This window comes from Elgaria multicarinata, chromosome 21, assembly GCF_023053635.1.
Source record: "Elgaria multicarinata webbii isolate HBS135686 ecotype San Diego chromosome 21, rElgMul1.1.pri, whole genome shotgun sequence".
Lineage (NCBI taxonomy): Eukaryota > Metazoa > Chordata > Lepidosauria > Squamata > Anguidae > Elgaria > Elgaria multicarinata.
Genome location: NC_086191.1, coordinates 5,536,029 through 5,555,659, shown reverse-complemented (window position 1 = coordinate 5,555,659; position 19,631 = coordinate 5,536,029). Strand labels below are relative to the sequence as shown.

The 19,631-nt window shown below is 50.1% G+C and overlaps 2 protein-coding genes across 3 annotated transcripts in view; one reads left to right on the top strand and one right to left on the bottom strand.

Moving 5' to 3' along the window:
* PSMB4 (proteasome 20S subunit beta 4) overlaps window positions 1-8,266 on the top strand; it is a 242,579-nt gene extending 234,313 nt beyond the window's left edge. The window contains exon 8 of the mRNA XM_063145806.1: window positions 8,251-8,266. The gene's annotated coding sequence lies outside the window, so the exon portion shown is untranslated. The remainder of the gene's footprint in view (window positions 1-8,250) is intronic.
* On the bottom strand, window positions 2,068-18,183 carry ENSA (endosulfine alpha). Of its 2 annotated transcripts, XR_010026383.1 has the most exons (4): window positions 17,973-18,183; window positions 9,393-9,521; window positions 7,417-8,445; window positions 2,068-7,038 (listed from the first exon to the last, which is right to left on the bottom strand). XR_010026383.1 is itself a non-coding variant. In XM_063145808.1 (3 exons), the coding sequence occupies exons 1-3, from the start codon at window positions 18,027-18,029 to the stop codon at window positions 8,275-8,277; spliced, it is 357 nt and encodes a 118-aa protein (XP_063001878.1). In that variant the 5' UTR covers window positions 18,030-18,183; the 3' UTR covers window positions 2,068-8,274. The 2 variants fall into 2 exon arrangements, 1 of the variants encoding a protein (XP_063001878.1); XM_063145808.1 differs by having other exon boundaries at window positions 2,068-8,445.
* Between the last annotated feature and the right edge of the window lie 1,448 nt (window positions 18,184-19,631).

The window sequence follows — 19,631 nt, the reverse complement described above, 5'->3', positions numbered from 1 at the left end:
AAACCGTCCAGAGAGCTTCGGCTATGGGGCGGTATACAAATGAAATGAAATAAATAATGGTCCATAAATAGCTTTTAAAAATAATAATTGAAGGGCTTCAAATAAACAACAAGGCTGTGATCCTGTATGCTCTTACATGGGAGAAAGTGCCATTGATCTCAGCGGGTCTTACTTCTGAGTAGACCCGGCTAGGATTGAGCTGTTTGGTTCCTTTCATTCTCACTTCCGCACCAGCTATACATTAAGCAGACCCCTCCTCCTGCTCCGGTTTATTGTTCAATGTTTTGAACTTTTGTAAACCACGCAGAGATCTTCAGCTATGGGGCGGTGGAGAAGAGAAGATGGAGGGGAGACATGAGAGCACTCTTCAAATACTTGAAAGGTTGTCACACAGAGGAGAGCCAGGATCTCTTCTCGATCCTCCCAGAGTGCAGGACACGGAATAACGGGCTCAAGTTAAAGGAAGATTCCGGCTGGACATCAGGAAAAACTTCCTGTTAGAGCAGTATGACAATGGAACCAGTTACCTAGGGAGGTTGTGGGCTCTCCCACACTAGAAGCAGCTAGACAGCCATCTGTCAGGGATGCTTTAAGGTGGATTCCTGCCTTGAGCAGGGGGTTGGACTCGATGGCCTTGTAGGCCCCTTCCAACTCTTACTATTCTATGATTTGCATGGTGTAGGGATTGCATTAAAAACCAATCCAAGTTGAAAACACGCAATCCAGGTTGCATTAGAATACGTTCCGGGGTTAAAAAAAACACACAATCCAATTCGCTCAGGACAGTGGCGATACACCACACGGCAGCTTGAATAGCATCTTGATCTTCCAGGATTGGGGGCTCATAGGACGGTTTTGGACCACGTAGCTCACGGCACCCGAAGAACCAGCACTAGCCGAGGATATCGGAATTCTTTCCAGACACAACTTCAGAAAACCTGAATAATTACCTACAAATCCTTACCTTGCCCCGGCGTATTTAAAGATTCCTGAGAGCCATTCTTCCCATTATATGGCAGCCAATCTGTGCTCTCGGCCAAAGGGTGCACAAAACAGTGAGCTCCGTACGCATGCCTGTCTCTTTCATGCTTAAATTCTTTCGCGGTACACTTAAAAAAAGATGTGCGGTGTCTAGGACAGGCGTTGCTTCAGCATCTGTCTGCTCAAGAGCTGAGCAGAGGGGAAGGAGCGAGACAGTGCCACTGGTGTGAACTCTTCCCTAAAATAGAAGCCTGCTAGGGCCCATCTCTGCCAGTGGCTACAGGTGAGGAACTCGCAGGTGTGGCCATAGACGTGTTTCGGCTAAAATATTTGCAGCCGGCTCCTTACCGCATTTATGGAGATGTTTTATAAGGAGCTATATACCATTTAAACTATTTATTTACAAAATGGGTATAACCTTCCATATCTGAAACAGATTCCGGTGCGGTGCAGTAAAAGATACAAAAATTAAAACACCATTAAAATCATAACGGTGATTTTATGATCTTTATGATTTTATGTCGTTCTGTTTAAAAAATGATAACCTTTGGCTGTCAGTCAAAGAATGCTTCTTGGAAAAGAGCGGTTTGCAGGAGGCCCCGGAAACAGCAGTGTTGGCTCCTGTCTGACCTCCAGGGACAGGGCGTTCCAAAGAAAAGGAGCCACCACGCAAAAGGCTCTTCTCCTGGTGGGCTCCAATCGGGCCCTAGATCCATGTGGAACCACCAGGAGCATGTCCTCAGCCGACCTCCGTAATCAGGCAGGATGATAAGGGAGAACATTTATTTATTTATTTATTTATTTATTACACTTATATACCGCTCCCATAGCCAGGGATCTCTGGGCGGTTTACAGAAGGCGCTCTCTCAGGTATCCTGGTCCCAAGTTGTTTTATAACCTGCCCTAGAATTGCCGGAACCAAAGCATGAGAAAGCTGTAATATTCTCAGCGTGGAAAACCCGGAGTGATTCATAGAACCATCCGAGTTAATGCCAAAGCGACCACAGAAGTAGAACCGGGAGTGAAGAGCCCCGTAAGTGCAGGGCGTGCGACAGGAGAGAACAAAGCAAACGGAGCAGCCATGGGTGGAGACATGGGTTACTTTATTTCCAAACGTCATCACACTCAAAAACGTTCACACCCAGCACTCCGCTTTCCCCTTGGGATAAACGTAACGCACAATCTGGAATTGCCCAACACCCAAACTAAGTCGGAGGACCCCCAAATCCACCACCTTGCCCGAAAGAGTAGCTTTACGCTCCAAGCGTGCGGCGTGAATGGATCTAACGGGCCGATAAGTCAGTGATGAGCAGTGGGGGAGGTTGGGTTTTCTTGCAATTTCTTTTAATATATATATATTTTTTAGAAAAAAGCAAACACTACAAGAGAGAGATGAAGCTGATGTAAAAAATTATATATATATATTTATATTTATATATATGATTCTTATCTATTTACAGGTATGGCTGGGACAAACAGCAGTATCGGTTAAGGAGGCCTGTACAGGCTCCGAGGGCACGGACCGGAGCAGGATTTTTGTAAGAAGCAGGGGTGGCTTTTGAGGATAGAAGAGGATCCTCGCGGAAGAGACGAGAGAAAGGAACCGAGAAGCGGCCTCCGGATGTGACCAGTTCTAAAAACCTCACGGTAAAGTTAAGGTGCACGGATCGGATGAGCGAGAAAGCACAAAATCGCGACAGGTTGCTCGGCGTGGCGTCAGACTACCATTCCTATCATCCACATGGCCATGCCGGGTGGGGATGGTGGGAGTTGTGGTCGGACACATCGTGAGGGATGGGAGGTTGGGCAAGGGCTGATCTAGCGTGAGCAGCGTTGAGACGGCAGCGACAGAAATACCCACACCAGAGGCCTTCAAGAGGCAGCTGGACAACCATCTGTCAAGTATGCTGTAGGGTGGATTCCTGCATTGAGCGGGGGGTTGGACTTGATGGCCTTGTAGGCCCCTTCCAACTCTACTATTCTATGATTCTATGAACAGGAAGGAGGCGTGGAAGGCAGCACTGCAATCTGGGAAAGTGGAGAGATACGAAAGTCTTGGCTACTGCTTTGCTAAGAATTGGGAGTTATCTTACAGATCGAGTTCGTTATTACACGCGAGCAGTCAAACACGTTTCAAATTAAGGAAGATTTAAAGGCAGATGAACCGACGTGCCAGAATGGGATGAAGGAAAAGCATCAGAGCAAAGGAAGGCAGAAAACAGGAGATACCTTCCGCAACCCCAAATCTTAGCTCCCCAACAGCGGTGTTAATAGAAAGCTAATCCAGGGTGAGCCCCGGGGTAATGGCCTAGGCTAAGGGCGAAATCCCACGCAAGTTTGTAGGACCTTCTTCTGTCTAAAACTGCATAGGGCTGCATCCTAAGAGAATGTATCCAGAGCTCAGAAACACCACCAGGTTTGGGGGAGCAGGCAGGGAGATCTCGGTGTCCTCATGTCTTAACTTGGGTTTTATAAAAAAAAATACAGACGCGCCCAAGACCTGCGGTTCTCCACTGACGCGCTGCCCGCTTCCTTTCGTAAGCACAAGCTTGCTTGGGATGGACCTGCCCGGTGGTGGTGGTGGGGGGAGGCTGCTACTGTACACCAAAAGCCAGGTAGGAAGAAAACGTTCCTCACCTGGATTCCTACGCTGGTTTCATGCCCGTGGCCCCCGGACGTCCCCTTGAGTGAGGCTCTATGGCTGACACAGCCCACTGAGAGAGAGACTACACAGCCAGGGTAGGAGGGAGGGGAATGAACAGGAGCCACCGGGGGGGGGGGGACTGCAGAGAGACAGATGTGGAGGAAAGAATGGGACAAACACTTCTGGGCTGATATTCTTTTGCTCTAGGAAGCCTGATTGTGATCCCTCTTTAATAACCTACTTCTTTTTTGCAAGCACACATACCTTAGCCCTCCGACTGGCCTTGCTCAGTCTAGAACGACCCTAAAAACGCATTTCAAAACCCAACGGTAGCCAAAAAAGAAAAGAAAAAAGAAACACGCTCTCCCTTTCCTGTTGTACCTCTAATTCAAATCCATCCGGACACTCCAAACCTTCTGGGGTTCAATCTGCAGCCCAGGAGAACCTCAGATCCATAGCCAAGCACAGCCACAGACAGGGGCAGAGACACTGGGGAGCAGCCCCTAAGAAAGATGGGAGGATTTCCCTGAAGGGGGAAAAGCAGTCCATCAAGGTCACGGCCCCGGCCAGTGTGCGCAGGCCCAGGGATCTCGTTGCCAATTGGGCGGTGGGGCAAACAGCAATGAGCCACACGGAGCGTGTGGGCAGCGTGGATTGCAAGCACGTGCCGAACAGAGTCTCCCAAACCTTTCCATTTCCACGTTTCTAGTCCTTAAGAGCGTGAAGTCAGGCTGGGGCGAAAGAAGCAGCCAGTGAAATCCCTCACGCTAGAGAGGGGGTGGAGCAGGACTGCGATAGGTCAGAGGGGCAGGGTGTCCTCCCCACAGCTCGTGTCTCTGGCACGGCTAGGCCCTAAAGGGCTCCCCGGTTCATGAAAGGAGGATGCAAAAAGTCACTCCCATTTTAAGGAACTTGGCTGCAAATCTTTCACACGGCAAAAGCCCAGGAGTGTAATGGGATTAATGAAATAAAAACCTGTTTCTCATCCAGAACAAGGCCAAACTCTGAACTGAAGGCCGTGACAAAGCCTTGGGGGGGGGGGGGGGGGCAGGAAAAAGGAAAGGAACGGAACCTCTCGTGCAAGCACTGGAGTCATTGCTGACTCCTCGAGGGACGCCTGCTTTCGCCGACGTTTTCTTGGCAGACTTTGTAGCGGGGTGGTTCGCTGTTGCCTTCCCCAGTCACGGTGACCTTTCCCCCGGCTAGCTGGGTACTCATTTTACCGACCTCGGAAGGATGGAAGGCTGAGTCAACCTGAGCCGGCTGCCTGAGAACCAGCTTCCGCTGGGATCGAACTCAGGCTGTGGGGAGAGTTTCGGCTGCACTATCTGCCGCTTACCACTCTGTGCCACACGAGGCTTTAGCGGGGAAAGCAACTTGCAGATCCATCCTTTCTGCAGCAGCACGTTGGCGTTTTGCGCCTTCTTAGTCTGTTCTTCTCAAAGTATCCCTACGCAAAGTCTCCCAAGGGACTTACGGACCGTTATCAGGAACAACTGCTTCTCTTTACTTCACCACAGGCTGATGGCACGGTCTTAACGACCTATAACTTGTGGGAACTAAAAAAAAACGGCTGAAAAAGAGATCTAGGGCGGGTGACAGGAAAGCAAGAACTGGGGCAGAGATTTCCCCCAGGTCTTATGTCAGCTGTGAGTGCCGGAAACTAATTTTTAAGGTTAGTGACAACTCATCCCAGTTAAGGCACTGCATCTTGTTCATTTAAAGATCCACTAAGTGCTGGAGGAGGAGGAGCAAGGAACCAAGGAGGCATTTTCACATGTAGCAGCCACACTCAGCTAAAGATTTTCAGGGGAAAGCGTTCGAGACAGTGAGACCCTGAAAGGGCCAAATGCAGATGACTGATGCTTCACAGTGTGGGCAACCACGAAGCCACGGGGCGGGAGCCAAATCGATTCCTCAAATATCCAGGAATATAACCCATTAAGCTGCTTCGTCCGTTATCCCACGCCTTAAATGTCAAGCACTTGTATTACCTCGAACGTGATTCTCTCACTTATTCCCTCTTCCCAAATATGAATCTAACCTGCTTTCCTTCGGCATAAGAACTATTTTATCGGTGATTACTGACTGCAGTGGATAGATATTTATTTGTAAACAATTGAAAAACCACTTAAACATTGACGCTTAAAGAACAGAATTGGGGTCAGGGTTAGTGTTGGAACAAGTCATTCTCACGGCCTAGGAACAGGGCGGTGCACATCCTGCAATCTGCTACAGGAAGTGGGTGCAGAATTCAGTATCCTGAGAATCCCAGCGTTCAGCTGAGAACAAAAATCAAGTTCCTAGTCCTCATGGCTACGAAAAGAGGCTCAAAAGGACACTGGGAAACTTTGTTGCAATGTCAGAAGCCAGGCAACGGATGGCCGACTTAAGATTTCTCCCACCCAATCATCAGAACGACCGAAAAGCAGCAAGCATTTGTGTGGTTCTACAATTCCCGTGGCTGGTCCAGAACGCAGATCCCCGCTTTGCTTGGCACAGAATTTTATTCGTTTCAAAAACAGGCAGGAGGGCACAGCCCGGTTTGACAAACTCCTGTCCAACCCCCTGCCCCCAAAAGCTCTCTAAGGGACCAAACTGATCAGACAGACTGATGTGCAGCAGGGGGGCGGCAACTGGCAGATCTCAGCATACTTCAGCCACCAAATTCTCTGCCCCTGAGGCCGCATATGAGCAAGAGCGATGGGAATTGGCTGCAAGCCATTATCGGCTTCTGGGGAGGTGCACGACCCCACCCCACCCCCAGCCTGAACCAGTTATTCACCTGTCTGGTTGTTGAAAATCAGAGAATCGTAGAATAGTAGAGTTGGAAGGGGCCTACAAGGCCATCAAGTCCAACCCCCTGCTCACTGTCCTATGAAACTTTGCATATGCTCCCTAAATCTACCTACGTTTACCCAATAAAAGCTTTGTTCTCTACCTGGGACCTTACGTCCTTTAGAGTCCGCCGAAGTGATGTTGACATTGGCCATGCTGGCTGGGGATAATGGGGTGGGTTGGTGGGTTGTAGTCCAACACATCCAGAGGGCACCAGGTTGGGGAAGGCGGGCCTACGTCTTAAGCTCCACGTGGGGCCAAGGTGAGGCCGGGCAGCCTCCTAGGGCAGACGCAGACCCTCCCCTGGGGTGATGCGGGAAACACACACAGAGGATGGGTCTTCTTGAGTGCGTGTGCATCCATTAGGCCAAGAGGCAAGCCGGACACGCGCCTCAACCTGCGCCTTAAGGGTAGGGGAAGGCAGAAAGTAGTTCCCCAGAAGTTTTGCACTTCAGCTCCCAGCATTCCTGGCTGTTGGCTGACCTGGCAGGGCCTTCTGGGAGTTGAAGTCCCAGTCACCTGGAGACCTAGCTTCCGCCCACATCGTGCTCCGACAAGGCTTCGAGAGGCTCAGGCTGCTTACCAGGGGAAAATAAAAACAGGGGGAGAAAAACACCCAAATTAGGTGGAAAAGAAGGGGAGGAGCACATTCTCAGGATGCTAAAAATTTTATTTGTAGGTTGAAGAGCCCGACGCGTTTCGGCCTGTATCTTTTCAAGGCCTTCGTCAGGGGGCGTTGTAGGAAGATGTCTGCAAAAACCTTATGAACGGAATGTCTCTCCCACTATTAACGATCTGAGAAAGGCATTCCGTTGATAGGATTTTTGCAGCCGTTTTCCTGCAACCTCCTGACGAAGGCCTTGAAAAGATGCAGGCCGAAACCCGTCGGGCTCTTCAACTTACAAATAAAAAGTTCAGCGTCCTGAGAATTTGCTCCTTCCCTTCTTTTCCACCTGCTTACCAGAGGGGGCAGGGCCTCCCAAATGCTATCAGCCAGGACCGCTCCATGGAACGTCCATGTTTGGAGGCAGGCTACCTCCGAACGCCGTGCGCCGGGGACAAACGCCGGGAGAGGAGAGGACTGTTGGCCTTCACGCCCTGCTTAGGGGCTTCTCGGATGCATCGTGGCCGGCCGTTCGGGGGCGGGGGCGCTGAGGATGCTGGGCTACATGGGAGCTCAGACTAAACCTTACAAGAGCTGTCATAGTGACGCGGCTCAAGGTTGAATCTCGCCTCTGCCATGAACTCAAAAAGATGACCTTTAGGGACCCCTCTCTTTCTCGCCCTCCCCCCATGCACCCCCAAAGCCATACAGGGATAAAAATACTGACCTAGCTCGCAAATCTGTTGTAAGGATTAAACCCATGGCTTTGGGCACCCCCAGAGCGTTTTACGAATCGATATATCTGTTGAGTCTTATTCTTATGATTAATATTGTGACGCTGTCCTTCCCTCGGTGGCTCGCAGACCGGCTCCTGCAACAAATTAGGACAGCCTAATTCGGTGGCTTTTCCTCTGCCCTGCCAGGGAGAGCAACGGCAAGTCAGAAAAGCAGGCGTTGACCCGAGGGATCCACACATACCCGGCCCGGCCCAGCGCCAAGTCAGTCCTGCAAACGAGTCCCTGCCTCGGCTTCCGGTTTGGAGGGCCACGGACAATTCCAACGGCTGACGAGAGTTCCGTGTGTCCCAGCCCTACGATACAGCAAAGTTCAATCGGTCTGACAAAAAAATAAAAGCCAAAAAATACCCCCAAAACGAAAACGGGAAAAGAAAAAAGAAAAAGAAAAAGAAACCCATCGGGAGTGCAGGTTACCCTGCCAGCTTGCTGGTGACGAGGGAGGATTTCCTCTGCGGGAGATCTTGGGGCGTAGGGATGTGATCGCCCGTCACCAGGTTCTTGTCCGTCCCTGCGGCAGGTAGCTGTTTGTTCTTGATTTTTGCTTTGGCCATGTTGTAATCTCCGGAGTCGAAGTACTTTTGCTGGAAAGGGGCGGGTGGGTGGGTGGGAGAAATACGAAGAGGGTTTTAGACCCAGAGACGGGCCACGATCGATCAGGCAAAAGGTGGTATACAACTAAATATAATAATAATAACAAGAGGAGGAGGGGGCCCAAATTCAGCCCAAGGAAACGCCACCGCCGGGCCCACCGGCAAAAGAGCCTGGTCCACAGCCACAAATTATGGATAGTAACCTGCCACCACCCAAAAGCATCAGGGGAGTGTCGTGCGGTTGCCTAGCAACCGCTCGCAGGATTCTTCCGCTCCCCCATCAACCTTTCAGTGAGCAACCGTAGAGCCAGCGGCAACACTGCTTATCGCCGAGGCTGCTGGGGGGGGGGGGGGGGGCAGGGAGGGGGGGCAAACAAGAGGGCCTCTGCCTCCCCTTAAGGAAAAGAGGCCTTCTGACGAAAAGGCAGCCTGACATTCCTAGCCGCCCGCCGGAGATCTAAGAGCTGGCGTTAAAAACCGAACTCTGGCGACCGCATCCTGGATTCAGCGCCAGGATGCCTTTGGGCGGTAGCAATGGGACGGGGCTCCGTCCATTTAAGGTCTTTGCCACCCCCACCCCACCCCACAAAGGCAACAGTATAAAGCACTGAAGATCCCAACCCAGAGACACCCTTCATCTCAGTGGGGTTTGTGAAGGGGAATGTCTGTTGGATCTGAGCAATGGTCTAGCTGGTGTAGTAGGTTCTCTTGAAATAGCCACCTGCCGGAATCCCCCCCCCCCAAGGTTTACAGCAGGTCAACGCAGCAGCAGCACCTCCCCCCCCCCCAAACATTCAGTAGCCTCATCCGCAAGGGACCGTGCTTCTGGTTTATCGTGGCTTGTAGCCACCACCGGTCCCAAAGTGATCCCTCCCTGCCGAAAGCATCGCCCACAGGCTCCGAGCTTTCGAAAAGAAGTCCCCTGGGGGCACGCTTACCCCCTTCTGGAGTCTTTTCATTAAGAAGTCAGAACCTCCAGGCTTCTGAAGTCCTAAGGTTGGATATTTGGCTTTTAGTTTCGCCTCCTCCGCCCTCTCCGGGATGACGGCTTCCTTCTCTTGCGTATCCTAAAAGAAAAGGGGGAGGGGGGAAAGGCGCAGGAAATCAAGAGCTGAATTCGAACCATTCCGTCCCGTGGAAACGGAACTTCCTTTGCAAACGCAGCCGGCAACGCGAAGCGCCGCGTCCTGGCAAATCTTGCAAACGACTAGAGCGCATAATTTCACGTGGGTTTGCACACCACGATTGTGAGGAAAGCAGGTTAGCATTAACCGTGGTTAACGTCTGTGAAACGGTAAATGTGAGCAGAGGAGTAGAGAGGAATTATTTTGTGTGCGTGCGTGTGTGTGTCTGGAATGGGAAGGACAGCAAAGGGAAAGAAACGTCGTCTCGATCTTCAAACCGTCGTTACAAGGGAACTGGGTTAACAACTAAGCATGGTTACGCTAGCTCCCAAAATGAAAAAGATGGGGTGGGGAATTTTGCTTCTAAAAGGGGGAAAAGAGGCTATGTGAAGTGAGTTCTCGTGAGGCTGGTTCTCAATGAGCAAACCAGGGCTGGCAGAGAAGTCAAGTCTTACGTCCGCACTCCGGATTTACAAAAAAGGTTTACGCCCCACCCTTCTAACGCAGAGGCATTACCCAGAGTGAAGATGCTTGTGAGAATGCAGTCTTCCCAAGCGATGTGTGTCCACCGAGGTCGCTTCGGAGGGGAAAGAGGGAGGGGGAGATCCCTGTGGTTCGGCCATTAGATCAGCCTTCCCCAAAATGGTGCCCTGTGCATGTATGGGACTCCAACTCCCATCACCCCCAGCCACCATAGGTTGGATTACAGTGTGGTGCTCAGGCCAGGGTCTGAATCCTTGCGCTGTCACGGTACGGAGGCCGGGTTCTCAACACCCCCGCTCTGAGCAAGCAAAGCCGCCCTGCTCCATTCAGTGAAAGGGAATAAGAGATGCAAAGAGGCCGGACAATGTTGGATCCCAGGGGGCCGGTTAGACTATCCCGAGCTATTTTCAGACTGGCATGCCGGTGGGCGGCATTTCCACTGACTAACTGAGCTGCCCTTTGTCCAACAAACCAGCACCTCCCAACACCTCTGAGTGCACACCACCTTTTCCAAAAGTCGAAGAGGCCTGAGAAAACCGCCTTTTACAATCTATGCGCACTTGCCCGGATGCTTCGGGACAGGACAGGTTGACGTTTTGCGCCACTTTGCAGCCGCCTTCCGCCCAAACCTATCCCGGAACGTGGTGGCAACAGCTGTTTCCTGCATAAGCCAACTCCCTTCTTGACTCAAGGAGGAGGCCGGCCAGCCCGGCACAATAAACCAAGGAGGGTCAGAGGCCCGCGTGATCCATAAACAAACCAGAAAGCCTTTTGTATGGAAGAAAGTGAGCCATAAATCCTACAGAAGGCCACAAAACAAGTTTCAGTCTGGAAGAGTGCTCTTCCGCCTCCTTTTCCTCACAATAGTGGAAGCACAGAAGTGGATGGAATTCAAAGGCCACCTAAACCAGTCCTCTTCAACTTGATACCTTGCATGTGTGTTCGACTACAATTCTCATCATTCCCAGCCAGGTTGAGGAGGACTGGTTTGGAGCAGTTCCTAGATTGCCCTACACATGGGGGAAAGGGGATCAACCAAGTTTCCGGCGGACTTGCATTGTCCGAAGAGCAGAACTCGGGTCACTTTGAAAAGTCCAGCCTGAAAAAGGAAACCCAACGCTTGTCACGTTCTCTCTCACGTTTCTTATCCCCCGTTCAAAAAGGCATTTCTGAAGGGCAACGTGGGTTAATATCCCGGCTGTTCTCGGGCTCACGCTCACGACACCCCAGCGTAGAAGGTCACAAGGGTTCCCTTCTCTCTCCTTGGTGCAGAGTCCCATGGCCAGCAACAACTCCAACGGGCTGAAAAGAGCTGAGCTCAGCTCAGGGACTCCCGGTGCTGAGGACAAACTGAAAAATAGGATTAGGATGCTTGCTAGGTTTGAGAAAAACTCCAGAGACCACTGCAAGCCTTCTACGCTTCCTCGCAGAGACCACTGCAAGGAATGCTAGATCTGCATCAACAACTTATCATTTATAATAATAATTATTATTATTATTATTATTATTATTATTATTATATTATTATTATTAAGATTTTGCTTCCCAAAGCAAAAAACAGTCTCAAAAGGCCTTAGGCATTCTCGGCTGTGGAACGAGCTCCCCAGAGAGGTCCGCCTGGCGCCTACACCGTATTCCTTCCGCCACCAGCTGAAGACCTTTACATGTTCTCCGTATTTTAACACCTAATTTACCTTAAATGTAAACTTTGCTGTTTTAATTCCATATTTTAACCTATATCAATTTTCGCTGTGTGGTTTTATCCTGGGTTGGGCTTTTTATATCGTATTTTGTATTTGTGTTTTTAGATTGTTGGTTGTTTTTATGCTCTTCATGATTTAAATTTTTGTGAACCGCCCAGAGAGCTTCGGCTATTGGGCGGTATAAAAATGTAATAAATAAATACCCTATTTCTTCGATTCTAAGACGCACTTTCCCCCCCATATAAACATCTCTAAAAATGGGGTGTGTCTTAGAATCGTGGGTATGTCTTAGGGTTTTTTTTTCTGTAGGTGGTACTGAAATTAGTGTGTGTCTTACAATCGATGGCGTCTTACAATCGAAGAAATACGTTAAATAAATAAATAAAAAATCTACACGAGTGCTTTATAATGGTTTATAACCGTATTGATAACTGTTGGGGCCCACGACACATTCCATATACCGCTTTCAAAGTGTTATATCCTGCTTGGTGTAGAACTGGCCCTACACACAAATACAGAAATCCATAATGAATAGCACAGGAAAAACCACTAGTGAAAAAATTCAAATAAACATAATCAAAAATCATAAGCAAAAATTGAAATAAACATTCCAATAAAAATTCAAATAAAAAATTCAAATAATCATAAGCAAAAATTCAAATAAACATAATTCAAATAAACATAATCAACAGTGCAATATGGCTGCAAGAAAGGCAAATGCTATTTTGGGCTGCATTAATAGAAGTACAGCTTCCAAATCACGTGAGGTCCTGGTTCCTCTCTATTCGGCCCTGGTTAGGCCTCATCGAGAGTATTGCGTCCAGTTCTGGGCTCCACAATTCAAGAAGGACGCAGACAAGCTGGAGCGTGTTCAGAGGAGGGCAACCAGGATGATCACGGGTCTAGAAACAAAGCCCTATGAAGAGAGACCGAAAGAACTGGGCATGTTTAGCCTGGAGAAGAGAAGATTGACGGGAGACATGAGAGCACTCTTCAAATACTTAAAAGGTTGTCACACAGAGGAGGGCCAGGATCTCTTCTCGATCCTCTCAGAGTGCAGGACACGGAATAACGGGCTCAAGTTAAAGGAAGCCAGATTCCAGCTGGACATCAGGAAAAACTTCCTGACTGTTAGAGCAGTACGACAATGGAATCAGTTACCTAGGGAGGTGGTGGGCTCTCCCACACTGCAGGACTTCAAGAGGCAGCTGGACAAGCATCTGTCAGGGATGCTTTAGGGTGGATTCCTGCCTTGAGCAGGGGGTTGGACTCGATGGCCTTGTAGGCCCCTTCCAACTCTGCGATTCTATGATTCTATGAAAACACGACCATAAAACAATACGATAGACAAAATCTCCTCCTCCACCGCCTGCCTAGAATGAATACCACAAAAGCAGCCCACAGCAATTGGCTCGTAACTCATGTCCAAATGCATGGGAAAATAAGGACGTCTTCACTTGGCATCCCCAAAACGACCACGTCGGCACCGGGCAAACATATTCAAGTGCAAATCTCACCATCAGCCACTAAATGCAGCGACTGGTTCAGGACACGTCCTGCTCTTAGCTCTAGTTCACCTTGTACTGTTCGAATGCTCTAACAGGGGAACGTGCAGTCAAACATCTAGCACCAAGGGCCAGCCCGCAGGTAAAATGCAACACACACACGCACACACCCCTTGCTCTGTCCTTGGCCCGCACAACCCCGGTCGTCTGTTCACTCTGCTTCCTGCCAACGCCACAAGCCCCTTAGCACTCCATGACATCACAGCAGTTCAACCAACGGCGACGGTGTTTTGCTGGGAATCTGTAGCACCAAAGACAGGAATTATATCGTCGCACAATAATGGCGGTGGATGAACATTCTGTGGTTGAGCTTGGGCGAATGGGACATCCTTTTAGAAACGAATGCTTTGCGCTATCTTTAAAGCCAAAAGAGTCTCCTCTCTTCTCGGCGACGGGTGAAATGAAACAAACAGCCGGAAGGACACCCCCAACTCCGGGAAATGGTTGAATGGTTCGATCACCAGGCGATGGCTGAGCTCCTTGCTGTACTGTGGGCAGTGTTCCGAAAAAGCAGATGAGTTGGAAAAACTCAAAAACAGTAAGGCAAAAAAGGAGGAGGAGGAGGAGGAGGAGGAGAACCAGCACTCGCTTGGAGGAATGATGTGAGACGGCGGAGACTGGCCTTTTGCTTGGCTGATGTGTCAGAGGAAGCCTCTACTCTGGGTGTGCCAACAGACCGCTCCAATTCTAAGCCTCCAGGCAGGGCCACTTGTCTTCACCACTTTTGTCCAAGCGCAGCAATTGGAAGTAAATCTGGAGTCATTCCGCTCTTTCGGTAACAGCTCCTGTGAGCAAGAGTCACGGCTTGCAAAAGCTTTTTCTTAGCCTTTCAGAGAACAGAGCAGCAGCCTGGCCTGAAGGCGGTCCAGCTACCCTCTTAATGCAGCATCCAGTTTCGTTTGGTGCACACGAACACTCGCCCGGCAGTCTGGCTTTCTCCCTACCAATACGGCACGGCCTTCCTGCCCCAGGGCCAGCCAGAAGCTTATGGAAAGCAGCAGGACGCGAAGTGCAGAGGTGAATGCCCGGAGAGGGGAAAACGCACGCAGAATAGCCACGAAGGGGAAATGGGATTTTCCCATCGCTTCTAAAAATGTCCAGAAATTTAACTTGAAAGCAACAGGTCATCATCGCTGATCCTCCAGCAGTTGGTATTAAGAGGTAGACTGTCAGTGAACCTGGAGGTTCCATTCAGGCAGTCTTCCTTAACCTAGTGCCCAACTCCCATAATTCCCAGACATGGTGAATTGGCCAGGGTAGGCGACACCTCTGCAGGGATCACCTTGATAAATGCACTTTGCTTTTCTTAAACCAAATAAATCCAAGTTCAGCTTCCTATCACACAACCTTGACCTCCTCTTAGTGAAGTCGATGATGTTGACAGCCTGAAGGAGACGCGCAACCGAGATTGACGGATGCCAATTCGGCTCCTGTCAAGCTGGACACCCTGCCGGTGATTCTCGCTCCCTGGAATTCTGCCGTGCCGTTCAGCTTCACCCGGCGCTCCCCGAAGCCATTTCTGAGCTTGGCTGGGATGCCGCTCCTGAGCCGCGTTGGGGCAAATGAGTAACCCAAGTTTGACATGTCCCATCAGGTGCTCCCTCGCACCCGCAGCTCTGGAGGCCGGAATCCCAGTTAGCCGCCTATGGATGAAAACGGGGTCTCCGCAGAAAATGAGGGGGATGTGCTGAAGCCCGACACCTGAGTACGTTTGAACGGGCTCCACCATTACCTGCTCCACCTCTGCCAAAGGCACTTTAGCCTGTGTTTAGGCAAGCTGCTGGTTTCTGTTTCAGATCCCAGTATTTTGTCTCCAGCAGCGGCAAGCCAGAAAGGGGCCAGAGATCATTGGTACAGCACTGGCCTGGCAGGTCCAAGGTCTAATCTCCAGCCAGCGTGAGAACTTGACAAGCCGCTGCCAAGCCAGAAAAGACAGTTTCGCAGGGCAAGACGGAACAATGGCCTGACTCCCTATAATGCAGCTCTGTATGCTCAGATAGGTCTCCCCACCTCCCCTACCAGCATCAGAGGATACGCTGCCGTGGAACTATAGAGGGTTAAGTAGATGCATTCAGCTTTTCCGCTCTACAGATAGACAGAACGCTGTCCCATCTCCCCCTTCTCTGTGTCCAAAGCCAAATATTTCCAGTAGTGGGGAGAAGTCTAGGCTGGCAATCTGAGGCCCAGATTTGGCCCGGGCTGCCAACTTAGATTCGAAAGAATTTCCCTAGTACAGCCTTCCCCAACGTGGTACCGTCGAAATGGGTTGGACTGCAACTCCCATTACGCCCAGACCTCATGGGAGAGCTGCTGAGAGTAGGTCACGGTAGTTTCGCTGCTAGATCAGCCTTTTCCAATCTGGAGTCCTTCCGATGACTTTGACTCCCCGAGCCATCTGAGGCATGCTGGGAGTCGTAGTCCAACACATCTGGAGGGCAGCAGGTCGGGAAAGGCTGATCCAGCCAGATCAACGGCCTGATTTAAGACAGGGAAAGAAGCCTGTGCCTGCTTCTTTCTGTGTGCACCTGCTTTGCACACAGAAGATCCCACGACCAGTCAGCTGCCTTCCCAGTTAGCAAGATAAGGGAAGAGTGCTCAGCCAGAATCCTTGGAGAGCCAATCGGAGTTGACAGTACCAGGCATAAGGCAGCTTCGGATCAGTCCTTATCCCCTGTTCGCCAAGACTGTCATTAAGGTGTGTGCTTCACAAAGACCAGCCCGCTATTGACAAAGGGTCAGTCAGCAGCCCAATACGTCTGGAATTGGGTCCTGAAGGCAAATCAGGACCACACAGATTCTGCTCCTCCAAGGCCTCCCAGCCACAGCAGGAATGAAACTGGAAAAACCCTGCATCAGTTGAAAGAGAGATTCTCAGCTAGCCAAGGGCAGGCGTCTTCTCGCCCATTCAAAGGGTTAGGGAGTTTGTTTTACCACAGGCAGAGACAATGTCGTTTCATCTTCTATATGACATCCGGCATTTGCACAGTAGTCTTGCCACAGAAGCCAACAAGTTCGGGCAGCCCCGATAGAAATGCTGAGCGTGAGTGCTTTCAAACAGGTTTGGGGGAGATTCCTGGAATTCAGTGGACACACAGACATTAAAAACTGGCCGAGTAGTCGTTGCCTCTCCATCGGGAACTGCAGTTCTCTGGGAGGCATTTAGAAACCCCTAACAGAGAAATTTCCCAGCACCCTCTTTAAAAGACAATTCTCGGGTTCTTTGAGGAGTGGGGAAAGGAAACGTGAGAGGGGAAAACAACAACAACTATCTATTCTTATAGATAGTACAAGTACATCTATAAGAACATCAGAAGTGCCCTGATGCTGGATCAGACCAAGGGTCCATCTAGTCCAGCATTCTGTTCACACAGTGGCCAAGCAGCCATCGGCCAGGGATGAACAAGCAGGCCATGATGCAATAGCAGGCCACGGTGGTGCACCCTCCTGCCCATGTTCCCAGATATGCCCAGGATGGCAGACTCCACACTAGGAGTGGGCAGACTTCATGCTTGCAGGATCTACCTCTTTAGATCCACTAACCGGGGCCTGGTGCAAAATACATAGAATTATGAGCTCAGGAATGCGTCGAGAGTACAAAATTGAACAGAGCAGCTCACAGAGCTGCCACAGAAAAATCCACCCATGGTTAGCCCAGTGCTGCTTCTTTTCAGCAGTATAATTTAGTGTGCATGGAGGGGATACAGGGAAGAGTAATTTTGCGGCTGCAATAGTTTAAAGAATTAGGAGTCGGGAATCGGTGCTGATCTACTGCGAGGTTTACCGCTCTACCCAGCCCTGCTCCACACCACCCTTCAGGGTCTTCCTCACTGCAGAACCAGTATTAACAGCATGCATATATTACATAAGATAACATTGCAATAGAGAACAGTATATGTTATTAATCTTTTCCTTCAGATACCCATGCTGCTGCTGCCACCTCTTCCTCCTGCCTCATCAGCATCTCCCCACTGCAGATTTGAAACAGAACCTCAAACGATGAACCACTTTCAGTACCCCGTAATACTCAGGGAACCATACCCCCACCTCACTCACAATGCCCAGATTAGAATTCTTACCATACACAGCGGCCCCCACCAGCCTGGCGCCCTCCAGGTTGGTGCCCCCCCACTGGACTACAACTCCCATCATGTACTGGCTGCGGATGATGGGAGTTGTAGTTCAACACACCTGGGGGGTGGCAACAGAGGTGTAGAGGTAGGATTTATTTATTTTTAAGTCACTCACCATTTCAGCCTTTGTCCCCACTTCCAGCCTCAAACGGAACTAAATTCTCACCCTTTGCTTTTCCACGTAAAAGTATATAGGGCTTTTCATCATAGAGATGCGAAAGGGTAGATGGGTGCGCTTCTTTCAACCGGAAATACAGGGTGCGCAAGTCTGTCACTCTTAACCTCTCTGCCCCCCGCCCAGCGACTAATCTCTATAGTCCCAACGGGCCCAAACACCGGAAGGGGCCGCGCAGCTGGAATGCACCCACCAATGAGCTCCGAGCGTTATGGGGGAACAACCAATCAGAGGGCAGCTTTTCGAGGAGTGGCGGCCGCAGGGCCAATCAGGACTCTCTCCCTCATACACACACTCGCAAGTCGGACCCAGCGCTCGCTCCCCCTCCCCGACCTCACCTGTTTCTCTTCGCCGGTCTCGTCAGAACGGCCGCCGCCGCCGAGCGTGTCAGACATGGCGGGGCGCGGGGGAACAGAGGGGGAAGGCCGCGGAAGGAGAGGGCTCGAAGCGCTGGGGCCAGGCGAGGCCGGCGCTCCTACTCCGGCGCCCTCTTCCCCGCTCTCCTGTCACTTTCGCGGCAGAGCCAAAATGGCCGCCGCCGCCTCCACCGCCCCCTTTCTAACGTTGGCCCCGCCCCCACAACCGTCCAAGCGTGATGGACGAGCCGCGCGCCTATTGAATCACGAGACGAGCTCCGGGAGGCGGGTGACATCACGGCGGACCAATCGGGTGCTGCTCTGTGCAGTGATTGACAGGGCAGTTGAAGAAAGCTCAGCCCCCAACGGGAAATAATTTAAAAAAGGCGACAGGGAGAGAAAACGTTCGAATTAGACGAGCACTTCCCTCAGCCAATAGAAATAAGGGGAGTGGCTCGTGGGTCCAATGAGGCAGCAGCCGGTAGGCGGGGCATTATCTGCTTGGGCCATCTGACAGAAAGTGTCACTCAGATCATAAAAGTATTTTTTTTAAAAAAAAGCACGGGGGTGGGGGAAGTGCCCTGAGCATGCGCAGAAGGGAGCCTTGTCAATGGCATCAGGGCAAGGGTCTTTGAGCGTGTGCAGAGTGCGTGTCCCCTGAGCCAAATTACTTAATTTAAAATAACCTCAGGGCAAGATGCCTCAGATGCATGTGCAGAGTGCTTCCTCACGCAGCAGAACCAATTTTTAATAATGATCTCAGGACAAAATGTTTCTGAGTGTGTGCAGAGTGCATGCCCCCTGAGCAAAATAAATTTGTTTAAAATAACCTCAGGGCAAGATGCCTCAGATGCATGTGCAGAGGGCTTCCCCATGCAGCAGAAACCAGTTTTTCATTATGACCTAATGCAAAACGTCTCTGAGCGTGTGCTCAGGAGAAGACCTTCCTCAGAGGGGCTTGCTTGGCAAATTCTTTTTAATTTTATTTGCGCAGGCCTTTTAAGTTCTGAATTTTAGGCTGCAATCCTGCATCGATGAGGTTTACCTAGGAATAAGCCCCATTGAATGCAATGGGACTTACTTCTGAGTAGACACTCAGAGCATTGCGCTGCTAATTGGTTTAATCTGCTGCTCTTACTGTTACAATTGTATTTGTGTTGGCTGTCATTGACCCTTGATCTTGTTGCTAAACGTTTACTGTTTTAATATTGTATTTTTATTGTATTTTAATTTTTGTACATTTCTTTCCCTAAGTTTAAAATGTATATGTTTTAAATTTTGTAAGTCCGCCTTGAGGCCCAGTATTGGGCAAAAGGCAGGATACAAATAAATATAATAATAATAATAATAATAATAATAGCCCTCCAAACCAACTGTTTGAAGGGCAGAACATAAATAAAATAATGTTCAGATCAGGACCTCAGGAAGGCTGCATTTGGTTTCTGGATCTAAGATTTTGCACCCGTTTTAAATAATCTCAGGAAAATGTGCCTCTGAGTGTACACAAAGTCTATTTACCTCTAATTAAAAGATACATTTTAATGACATCAGGGCAATTGGTAGTATCCAATGCATAAAGTACAAAGCAGACCCATTGAAGCAAACACAACTTTTGTGAACCGCCTAGGGAGCTTCGGCTAT